Consider the following 11,619-nt stretch of genomic DNA (forward strand, 5'->3'; position numbering starts at 1 on the left):
CTACTATAACCATTATCTTTTTCCTAATACATTTATGTTACAGCTCTTTGTATCATTCAACTGTTTGGAAGGGCCTAGTGTTCTTCGGTTTTTCACCTACACTGCTGGCCCTTCTTCGTTCCAATTCTGAAATTGAGGATGGGCTGCCACTGTATTGTTTTTGCTGATGATAGTTCGAGATAGTAGTTGCACCTCTAGGACTAGAAGCCGCGGTAAGAACTTCATTATTATTGCTGCTATTGCTGATAGCTAATACTGGTGTCCCTCCACTACTAGAATAATGGTTAGTCATCGTTGAACTGGGCGTTGCTATTGCTGAGGATGAGGGTATAATGAGCGATGATGATGAAGTGGATGCGCGGGGTATAAGGCTAAGTTCATGTCCCGCATGAGATTGCCCTCGTGAAATGTTGATTGGTGTGTTGTTGGTATTGAAAGAAGAAGATGATGCGTATGGTACATTCACTAAACTCTGTTGCTTTTGTGACGAAGAAATAGATAATGTTGACTCGTCATTATAGGGTATTTGCGATATTTCTATAATTCGATCGTTCAGTAAATGGAAAAACTACTTCACTATTCACATTTTCACTCAATTGCTCTAAGATATACCTTTCAAATGCTCCTGTACAGCTTTACTATATGCGTAATCAAACGCTGTTGCATGCTCATTATTTTCCAGATCAACATTACATCCTTCAGACTGATTGGAAGTCAGTGATTGTGTAGCAAATCCATTTATGATCTTTACCAACTTACGACTAGTAGTTCCATGACAGTAATATGACCCCAAGCTGCTGCATAATGCAATGCGGAATTGCCCTCATTATCGATATGATCAAAATCTGCTGAAATAGACAATAAATACTGCCATTTCGAAGGTTAATTTTCCTTTCTGAATTCTAATATATTGATCAACGCACGGTTATACATTACGCTGACAAGGTTTGCATTGCCATTCTGAGCCGCATATAATAGAACAGTCCAACCGGTCTTACTTATGGCGTGAATGCATTCTGGGTATCTACTGACATATAAGAAAAAGATCTAAAAACAGAGTCATTGATAATGGACTAGGAAGTTTTACAAGTTTTTCCTTAGAGAGTTTATCTTACCTCTTCACGATTGTACATTGCTGCAATCATCAGAACAGTAATGCCCTCGTTATCCTAACAAAAAAATAGCGCGCTTTAGCCTTTTAAAATTGGCAGGCTATTTATAGCAGCTGTCGACTTCACCAACGTTACCACTGATATCACTTCGTCTTCATGGCCAAGGTCTAACAATAACTCAACAAGCTCTACATGGCCAAATTGTGTTGCATACATTAAGGTTGTGCTATTCAAATTCTCGAACTTATTAGAACAGAAGCTACTCAGAGTCAGAATTTTGATATTGGAAGCTACGGTTGCTTCTCTTACCATCCTGTTTCTGGGTCCGGATTTTGGATATTGCTAACCTTTTTCACGAGTCGTCTAACTGCCGCTATATTACCCTCTACATAATAAGTCGTTAGCGGGAAAATTAATGTAGGTATGGTAGAGAGCTTGATTTCGCCAAAGTCTCATATACAGCTTTCGCACAAAGCAAAGGAAAAGCCCCGTTTAATTTTACAAATTGCGTACCTTTTGCGGCATTTCGAAGACGAACAGACGGTGGGCCTCTCGTAACAGCAACTCTTTGCAAATCAAAGAATGATTGAAAAGGTGCTTTGCTTTTCTTCTCCTGTTTCATTGCCATCATCGAAGAGTTAAAACCATAAGAAAGCAAAGATAAAATGCTCGATTTTTCTTGTAAAGCGGAAAAATAATTACATAAAATAAGGTACCGAAAGTTCATTGAAGCGGTCTGCCAAAGTAACAGTATCTAAAGGAAAGAACTAAAAGAGTGCAATAAAACAGGAACACTTTCTTTAATTTATATTCCTATTATCTTTGAGCACAACGACGAAGTATGGAAACAGATGAGCTGGATCGCGATTCTTGCCTCAACCAAAAATCGCATTTTGAACATAAAGAAGAAGCCATGAGGCTTTTGGAGACTTTAACTTTGTCCAACGTCGATGTCAAACAGTCAGCAAAAGCACTTGCTCAATTAACAGCTATTGTAATATTTGAAAACGAAACTATGACGATCATAAATGTATGTTTGAAACTCACATTATGTTTTCTTATTGTGCTTCCTGTAGCTCGAGTTATATCAAGAGCAGTCGCACTTACTAGATCCGCATTTGGAATATATCATTCAACCTACAATGACAATCCTCAGGAAGAGAATAGACGTTTATCAGACTGACAAAGCTGCTTTGGACAAGAATACAACGCATTTATTTCGATTTCTGTATTTACTTACCAAAACACGAGGATATAAAACAATTGGTAACATACGACAGGGCTTAAACATAGTGACAATTAGCATATATCTGATATTCTCTTAACAGTCAAATTCATGTCACATGAGGTTACCGATCTTGAACCGGTATTTCATTTTCTATTTAGCTTGAATTCAGCTGATACTAGTCTATGGGAAGTACGTTATGTCTGTTTTATATGGTTATCATTGATTTGCATGATTCCATTCGATTTGAAAAGAATTGACAGCGGCAGTCAAAATAATCTAATCACGAATATGCTGGATCTGTGCAAAAAATATCTGAAGACAACCGGAAAAGAGCGCGATGGTGCAGCTCTATTAGTTGCTCGGTTACTGTCGCGTCAAGATATTTGTCAAGAATATTTAATTCCATTTGTTGAAGGGGCTAGAGAAAGCTTAAGTGCTGACGCTGATGTTTTCGAGGTAAAGTAGCCTGCGCTATCACTCTAATGAACCTGCTCCGAAATTAGAAGGTCAAGCTTAAGAAGCTAACTTTTATTAAAAGACGACGGGATATCTTCAAGCTTTATGTATCATATATAGGCTAGCGCCAAGGAATTTTTTGTTACCTACACTCGAACCATCAGTTATCCCACTCCTCACTATGCCATTTTTTGACAAGTTTACAAGTAATGCAGTTATTCGTAAATTACGCACTAAATTAGCACAACGTGCGGGCTTATGTTTCTTGAAGCCCAAAGTTGCAGCATGGAGATATCAGAGAGGAAACAGATCTCTACGACAAAATCTGGAAATAAGCTCCTCAGTCGCAGCCGGGCTTGTATCTGCAAAAGCGAATGAAGACAACAAGTATGAAAGAACTGAAGAAGATGATGAGGAAGAAATTTCTGATGACTTAGAGATAATTATTGAGCTTTTATTGAATGGATTGAGGGACAAAGATACTATTGTAAGGTGGTCCGCTGCGAAAGGAATTGGTAGGATAACACAACGGCTGCCTCAGGAACTGGCAGAGGATGTAGTGGGATCAGTGTTAGAATTATTTGAAGAGAATACACTTTGGACAGACTCTTCTGATACACTGGACCTCTCAGCCGTATCTGACTTCACTTGGCACGGTGCTTCATTGGCCATTGCTGAACTGGCCAGACGAGGATTACTTTTGCCAGCGCGTCTGAAGGATACGTTACCATGGATTATCCGTGGACTAAAATTTGATATTAAACGAGGCTCGCATTCTATTGGCGCCCACGTTCGTGATGCTTGCTGCTACGTATGTTGGGCCTTCGCAAGAGCTTATGCACCAGATATAATGGAGCCGTTTGTAAAAGAAATCGCACAAAATCTAGTAGTTGTATCAGTATTCGACCGGGAAATCAATATACGTCGTGCTAGTAGTGCTGCTTTTCAGGAAAACGTTGGAAGACAAGGTATTTTTCCACACGGTATCGACATAATCCAAAAAGCAGATTATTTTTCGTTAGGTAATAGAAATAATGCATTTCTTGAAATTGCCTTCGATATTGCCAAGTAAGTAAACCGAGAAATTCCAGTAATTGTAACTTGGACTCAAATGCTCGCATGCATTCTTTTAGATTCGATGAATACCGCTATCACCTAATTCAACATTTGATTGTCATCACTGCGAAACACTGGGACAAAGCTCTGCGTGTATTGGCGTCAAAATCTTTGGGGAAACTGGTAGCATTGGACCCAAAGTACTTCTTAGAAACTGTGCTTCCTTACTTGGTAAATGAGACTTGTCTTCACTTCCTTATACAATTCAGATTCGGACTTATTCTTCTTTATTCTTGGTGTTTGATTGTAAATATAGATCACCAATGCACTTAGTAATGATATGCACGTTTCCCACGGTGCCATGCTTGCTATTGCTGAAATTTGCATGGCAATTTATAGCCTCGATCAACCGAACATTCTTCAATTATACAAACAAAAAACCGATGCATTAATAACTGTCATATCTAAATTACCTCCAAAATCACTCAAGACGTTTGGATCAGAACATATTCGAGAGGCCGCCTGTCAATTGATAGCATCTTTTGCAAAATCCCGATTGAGTTTGGAGCATAAGCAAGACGTATTAGTTGACTGGAAAAATGTTATTTATACATCTTTGCAACGTAAGGAGGAAACAGTACAAGCTTTTGCTGTGGTTGCTTTTGGTGCAGTTGCTGAAGCGAACGGCTTCTCTCAGGAAGAATTGGATATAGCACTACAAAAAGTGAATGTGATAAATTCAAATTATTATGAACGTAGAGGTTATGCACTTGCTCTAGGAACTTTGGATTACAGTAAGCAACCTGATAATTTACATAAAGTCTGTCAACAACTGTGTCAAGGGTCGCAAGCCCAGGTATATATTTTTGATTTTATGTAGAAGGACAAATCTCAAGAAGAAATATTGATATCTTATGAGCACTTTCTCTACGTTTAAAGGATAACTCTATTGCTAATGATGCTGAATCGAAAAGAAATGCTGTACAGGGCTTACATAGCATATTTAAAAAACTTGGGGATGACATTAAGTCAGGTACAATAGTTTGTTATAGGGAATCAGAAATGATAAACTTACTGTTACTATGATATAGTCATTACCTTCGATGATTTTCAATACATTTTGAATTGCTTGCAAGTCTGCTTGACAGATTATAGCATAGATCAACGGGGTGATGTTGGCTCTTGGGTCCGTGTCTCTGTAATGGAACTGTTAAACTACTTGGTACCGTGCGTTTCTAGATTGGATTCGTCCAGACCGGAAAAGCCACCTTACCTGACTACTTCAAATACAAGAGATATAATAGCAGCTCTGTTAAAACAAAGCGTGGAACGTATCGACAAAGTAAGATCAACAGCTGGCAGAGTTCTCTTTAACGTTATCTCTTCCTGTGACAATTTGATCTATCCTGGAAAAGAATTTTTAAGGGACAAGTTCCAGCGGTAAGGCGAATAATTAGCAGTCAGAAGAGCTATCGCAGAGAGATTGCTAACATTTAATTGTATCTGTTTATCAGTGCTCTAGAATGGCTTTCGCCATCTGATATGTATCTAACAATGGTTCAGATACTGGATATACCAGAGTATAGGTTTGAGCTGCTGACGGGTCTGATCACTAGTGCTGGTGGTTTGACTGAATCATTGGTAAGCTATATTTTACTGAAGGTATTTTTACATCAAAATGGTATTACTGATTGAATCTCGGAAAGGTTCGCCATTCCAGCGCTTGTCTGATAGAGTATACCGGCAACCTACCTCTTAAAGCCTCCTCTGGCCCATCTTTGCAGGAGTTCTTTACAACATTGCTCAATATTTTCGTGAAATACGATAAAGACGATAGGATTATTCAGCCACTATTGGACGTAACTGGACTACTGTATGCAACCGCTATATTGTCAAGAATACCAGACGAAAATCTGTAAGGAAAATTTCGAAAGTGATTCACTAAGCTTCCACCGTTAATGGTTCTATGCATGATAGACACGTAAAATTGTTCACATTGGTAAAAAAGCAAGTATTTAAATGTAAAGCCATTCGTAAATTACTGTCAGCTATAAAAGTGTAAGTATTCAACGCTTACTTCGCAGACAATCCCACCAATTCACTCATATTACTGTGTCTTTAGCTTTGTCGGTTTTCTCAACGTAGAAGGATCTCAAATTAGGACGAAAACATTGCAGCAGTTATTGACATACCTTATACATCCTTTTCCAAGAGTAAGTAAAATGTTAATAGTATCGCTGAACACAAACTAACAATAGCTGTACACAGATCCGTATAGAGACTTCAGACCAGTTATTTTCATTCCTTTCAAGTCCTGAAGATGCAGATTCAGACGAACTGGCACAAGCAGTCGATATTATTACCAGCACTGATTGGTAAGTTCCACGAAAGCTTGAAAACTTTCAGGAAGAAAATTAGATGTTGAATATTGTTTTTTAGGACGAAGCCTCTGAATGAAGTGAAACTGCAAAGAGATCAATTACATGTATTGTTAAAGATACCAAAACCCAAACTTGTCAAAAAGAGCTAAAAATATTTTGCTGCTATTTATGTAAATGCTTCGATCTGAGAGGACAATCAATGAATGAGTACTATCAGAGAGCATGAGAAATTGGCGATAAAATTGAGACAAATAACCATTTCTTCCAAACAACTTTACCTGTAAATGTTTAATCATGTTGATACGTTCAAACAAGTTTTTATTACAGATATGCCAATGGGCACGCGATATGAAACTTATCTAAATTGCCTGGGACAGATCCACATGTATTGTAGTTATCCAAAATATCCCATTGGGCTCAAGAATAAAGCTCAAGGGTAAAAAAGGATATGAACGATGGCAAATCGATGGGGAAAGAAGGGAACCAGTCGAGAAGTGTTTGACTTAATAGTGGAGGGGAGGGAGGCTCTTGCTGATGATGGAAATAGTCCAGTTCAAAAAGAATGTGAAATCATGTTGATACGGTACTTGAGTTTGAATTGAACTATTGTTAGAATAAACTGGAAAACCCTCATTCTCAGGATGAACTTATTCGGCAATATACTATAGATTTAAAACAACATTCACATTATACTGCCTTAACATAACGAATATTAGTAAGCGAGTATACTATGACAGTGAGTTCTTTATTCAAATAGAAATGAGCACCCAGAAAAAAAAAAAAAAAAAAAAAAAAAAAAAAAAGCAAGCAAGTTACAAGAGATTAATACAACTCCAAAGAAAGCAATCTTAAAGTCCTTTAATAGTTATGACGTATATTTGAGTATATTCACATTCAGGAATACGTCTTCTAATACGGCAGGTTGAAGACTTCCTGAATCGGTCAAGGCACTGGTAATCGACCTTAAAATAAGGATGTATTGAATCAGATAACAGCAGGACAATGGATGTTACGCACCAATGTGATGTGTAATGTTTGTCAACATGTAAGTAAAATCTGTCCACATTTCTGTCTGTGCTAAAACTTTTTTGTAATATAGGCCTCGAGCAGTGTATATAAGGACGAATGAATCAAAAAGAATCCTTGATCGATCCAATTTAGACGCGATAGCCGAATACGATGTTCGATCATGGCCAAAGGTACCTTGCTACTGACGTCTTAAAGAGAATTACGTACAAGTTCCTCTGATGCCTTTAGTTTTCAATAGAAATCTGTAATTATCTTTCTTGTTTATATAAATGCTTTCTCCTTTTTACCTCTGCTTTGTTCTACTTCTTCCCTTCATTTAGCGCGCTGCTATATTTAACACAAATTGACTAATTTCTTTGGCAGAGGTTATTGTAGAAGTAGCGGTCGAATGCCGAATTTCATAAAAAATTGAAAAGGATACTTGATTTTATAAACCTTCTTATTAAGTAATCGGATTTATCAAGAATATATAGATTTTTTTTTAAAGTACTAAGAGCCAGTTATCTTGACGCGTAGTTGAATTGTGTAGACAAGCTTTTTGTTTCTCTTACTGAAGTGGCAAGTACGTCAATTCATGACAATACAATGCGGCGTCGCTGTTTTTTCGTATATTTACCTTTTTCTTACGTTTTTCTAAATTGCAGTTCATATGATGCCTACTTCATTCTAATCCTTATACTTTGGTTCTGGAAAAGCAAAGATGGCAAAAAAGAAAAGAAAGAAAACTCTGAGGATAGCCTTCATTTCAGGGATTGTCGTCAGGTTCTAACATATTCAAATATTTCTTGTTCACAACTTAATTCTTGATGGTAATGGAGCTCAGGTAATAAAGTACATTGATTAACTGAATTATAAGCAGATATAAAAGGCATATAGGTTTTGAGAGTAGCAACAACTATATCAATATATGATGGGCTCATTTGGATAACTTATTCCATATTTTGTGAAGATTGTTCAATAAATCTGTATTATAATATTGAAATACCGTCAATCCGAGAAAACCTACTGCAATCCGAAATCGAAGCATTATGCCGTTTTGCCTTTTAAATTTGCTTTTTTTAGAAGACTTCTTCCCTTTCGCTTTTCCAACAAAATAATACTAAAATCAAGATGACTTATCCTGGCGCTTATGGTACGCACGGCTATGGCCAACCTGAAGGGTATCCTCCGACTCAAAATTATCCCCCTCCACCACCTCAGCAAGGCTACCCCCCTCCTCAGGGCTATCCCCCTCCTCAGGGCTATCAGGGCTATCCGCCTTCCCAGGGCTATCATCCTTCACCACAGCAAAATTATCTTCCACCTCAAAACTACCCTCCACCTCCAACACAAGGATATCCTCCACCTTCAGAAGGGTATCCCATACCAGCAGCGCAAGGTTATCCCCCGCCTAGTAGCCAGCAGGGCTACCCGCCACCACAAGGATATCCTCCTCCAGCAGTGCCAGCACAGAGCTACCCCTCATTTCAGAATCTGGGCAGCGAACCGTCTTCGGTCTCTCCTCATCACCAATACTCTTCACCTCCACCGATCCCTGGAAACCGTCCAAATCAGTTATCTTCAGTTACTGAAGAAAGAGGCAATAATGGAATCCAACCACCTCCATATCAAGGTATGAAAGAGAGATTAACCAAGTGTTTAAAAATACAGTGTTGCAGATACTCATATACAACTCTTGGCTATATTTTCACTGTTTAAAAAAGGGCCTGATCCTGTTTTCAGCCCGAGTGATCCTAATTTGAGTCAAGCAAATTATCCACAGCCTCCACAATCATCTCATAACCAGGGACCTAACCCAGGTACAGTGAACAGCAACATATTTTACTGCTCAACTGCAAGAAGCGTATTAACATTTTGTGTTTGTCTGTCGTCTAATGGCATCAGTTCCATATGGTCAGCAACAAGGTGATGCTTCTGCTAATGACTTTGTTATGCACGTAAACCCGTCTATGCAGAACCAAGCCCCACCTAACTTCCAGCTTTCAAATTGTAAGTTATTGTTTGAGTTGTTTATAGATGGTAAAAAAGTATTAAAGGGGAAGCTTATTCAAATTTCTTACAGGTCAAGGAAGAAAAAGAGCACTATTAATCGGTATCAACTATTTTAATTCCAAAAATGAGCTGAATGGATGTATCAATGATGTGAAAAATGTGAAGCAATTTTTGATAAGTTTGTTTGATTTCAAGGAGGTATATATTTGGGAATTAGGATGGAATGAGAACGTGCTTTTAATTGCTTATAATATACATTTTGATGTTTGTTTGAATAGGAGGATATGGTTATATTGACAGATGATCAGCAGGACCAAAAGTTTATTCCAACCAAACAAAATATGTTGAGTGCTATGCAATGGCTTGTCAACGATGCGAGAGAGAATGATTCGTAAGTAGAGAGCACTTTCGTCGATTTCTGATTGAAAGGTGGCCGCTAATACGCAGTGTTTATCTAGGTTTTTCTTCCATTTCAGCGGACACGGTGGTAGAGTAAAAGATGAAAATGGGGACGAGGATGATGGCTTCGATGAAACTATTTACCCTGTGGACCATGAAATGTATCCAGGCGACACAGGACAAATTGTTGATGATGTAAAACAGCACTTATTGTTTATCTATATATGCTGAAAATACTGACCCTATTTAATTGATCAAAGGAAATGCACGAGATTATGGTTCGACCCCTACCTAGAGGTTGCCGTTTGACATGTATTTTCGATTCATGCCATTCTGGTACAGCACTTGATTTACCTTACGTTTATTCCACTCAAGGCACTGTTAAGCAGGAGAGTATTTTCAAGGATGCTGGTGCTGGCTTATTAAGCGCAGGCCTTGCGTATGCTACTGGTAACAAGTCAGGCGCACTTTCATCACTTATGAGCCTTGGAAAGAGCATGATGAGCAAAAAGAATGTAGATGCTCGCGTCAAGAAATTTAAGAGTTCCGAATCTGATGTTATCATGTTCTCAGGTTGTAAAGACAATCAGACCTCTGCTGATGCTGTGGAAAATGGAGCTTCTACTGGAGCTATGTCTTATGCTTTCACAAGTAAGTTCGATATAACAATATTCAAGAGAGACATAATATTTTTCATCATATGATCTGAACATTGTTAATTATCATTTTAGCTGCTTTACGTCAAAATAAACAATTAACGTATCTGCAATTGTTGAATGCTATTCGCGATATTTTGCGCACTAAATATTCCCAACGTCCTCAGTTATCGTCATCCCATCCGATCGATGTAAACTTGTTATTTATCCTCTAAACTCACTTTTACTATTGCACAACAAAACCAATAAACATACCAATGAAATCTTATCATTTATAGAAGCATCGATCTTTTCATCTCCCTTTTCAAACAGCTTCCAAAAAGTTGTAAACACAATGATACTGTAAAACGAAAAAAGCATTTCTGAAGTCCTATTTTCCTTGACAATGCACGTCCAATAAAAATAAGCCACTGTCTTTCGGTTGACTGTCACAAGGGAGAATTTCAAATTTATTTACCATGAATGTCCTATTTTTTTATCCTACCATTTAACATAATTATTAACAATGGCACCAGCATCCGTGGACGAAAAAGAATACTCTACTGTCAATGGAGAACAAGAGCAAATGGAGATTGATGAAAGCTCTTCCGAAATGGGAGAGCAAGCCGAAGAAGAAAATAGCGATGAAGAAATGGAAGAAGAACCTGATGTAGTTGTCAGCGCAGACAAAGTCGAAATTGTATGTGAGAGCTAGAGGCTTTTATAACATTTGCTCTGAATAGTAACTGATATTCGTCGCTTTTAGGTTGGCAACCACAGTGATGTTACTGCCTTGACTTTTTGTTTCAAAGAAGAAGATCACACTCTGGGCAACGCTCTACGACATGTCATAAACAAAAAGTAAAGAAGCAATAAAAAGGCCTAATGGATAAAGGCAATATCTGATTGAAAAAGCAGGAAAACTAACAGTACAACGCTATTTATATAGCCCAGAAGTAGATTTTTGTGGTTATTCTATTCCACATCCTTCAGAAGCTAAAATGAATGTTCGTATTCAAACCACAGGTATGATTACGCAGCTTGATCAGAATATACAGAATGTTTTGTGAAGTGTTCATTTTACTTACAATACTATAGAGAATACAACTGCTATTGATGCTTTAAAAACCGGCCTTAGTAATCTATTAGACCTAGTAGAACATGTCCAAGAAACATTTATCGCAGAATTTGCAAAGAAAGAGTATGTGGAATTTGAAGAAGTAGCATAACTAAACGTCTTTAATTGTATATAAGAAAAAGGAAGACGATTATTTATATAACCACCGATGAAGAACCTATTAAACGATGGAAGTGCATATAATAAAACAATC

The 11,619-nt window shown here is 37.8% G+C and overlaps 4 protein-coding genes across 4 annotated transcripts; 3 read left to right on the forward strand and 1 right to left on the reverse strand.

The window, feature by feature from the left end:
• Nucleotides 1-52: 52 nt before the first annotated feature.
• On the reverse strand, nucleotides 53-1,740 carry BDF20DRAFT_826209 (ankyrin repeat-containing domain protein; the record flags this gene model as incomplete). Its single annotated transcript, XM_053078046.1, has 9 exons — nucleotides 53-192; nucleotides 301-537; nucleotides 613-703; nucleotides 760-867; nucleotides 937-1,047; nucleotides 1,116-1,169; nucleotides 1,248-1,338; nucleotides 1,422-1,497; nucleotides 1,626-1,740. The coding sequence occupies 9 exons, from the start codon at nucleotides 1,738-1,740 to the stop codon at nucleotides 53-55; spliced, it is 1,023 nt and encodes a 340-aa protein (XP_052933037.1).
• Nucleotides 1,741-1,953: 213 nt separating this feature from the next.
• On the forward strand, nucleotides 1,954-6,382 carry BDF20DRAFT_916172 (armadillo-type protein; the record flags this gene model as incomplete). Its single annotated transcript, XM_053084418.1, has 14 exons — nucleotides 1,954-2,106; nucleotides 2,189-2,378; nucleotides 2,441-2,796; nucleotides 2,879-3,864; nucleotides 3,930-4,083; nucleotides 4,169-4,708; nucleotides 4,792-4,885; nucleotides 4,944-5,292; nucleotides 5,367-5,493; nucleotides 5,559-5,767; nucleotides 5,830-5,910; nucleotides 5,975-6,065; nucleotides 6,121-6,227; nucleotides 6,292-6,382. 14 exons carry the CDS (start codon nucleotides 1,954-1,956, stop codon nucleotides 6,380-6,382), a joined length of 3,528 nt encoding a protein of 1,175 aa, XP_052933038.1.
• A 1,916-nt stretch (nucleotides 6,383-8,298) lies between these two features.
• On the forward strand, nucleotides 8,299-10,656 carry BDF20DRAFT_890859 (caspase domain-containing protein). The gene is made up of 8 exons (XM_053082212.1): nucleotides 8,299-8,874; nucleotides 8,966-9,061; nucleotides 9,147-9,251; nucleotides 9,325-9,452; nucleotides 9,533-9,645; nucleotides 9,713-9,848; nucleotides 9,914-10,304; nucleotides 10,385-10,656. Exons 1-8 carry the CDS (start codon nucleotides 8,373-8,375, stop codon nucleotides 10,522-10,524), a joined length of 1,611 nt encoding a protein of 536 aa, XP_052933039.1. The 5' UTR covers nucleotides 8,299-8,372; the 3' UTR covers nucleotides 10,525-10,656.
• Nucleotides 10,657-10,814: 158 nt separating this feature from the next.
• Nucleotides 10,815-11,517, forward strand: BDF20DRAFT_907700 (DNA-directed RNA polymerase; the record flags this gene model as incomplete). Its single annotated transcript, XM_053083409.1, has 4 exons — nucleotides 10,815-10,988; nucleotides 11,055-11,149; nucleotides 11,238-11,314; nucleotides 11,387-11,517. The coding sequence occupies 4 exons, from the start codon at nucleotides 10,815-10,817 to the stop codon at nucleotides 11,515-11,517; spliced, it is 477 nt and encodes a 158-aa protein (XP_052933040.1).
• Nucleotides 11,518-11,619: the final 102 nt, after the last annotated feature.

This window comes from Mycotypha africana, assembly GCF_025528875.1.
Source record: "Mycotypha africana strain NRRL 2978 chromosome Unknown BDF20scaffold_10, whole genome shotgun sequence".
Taxonomy (NCBI): domain Eukaryota; kingdom Fungi; phylum Mucoromycota; class Mucoromycetes; order Mucorales; family Mycotyphaceae; genus Mycotypha; species Mycotypha africana.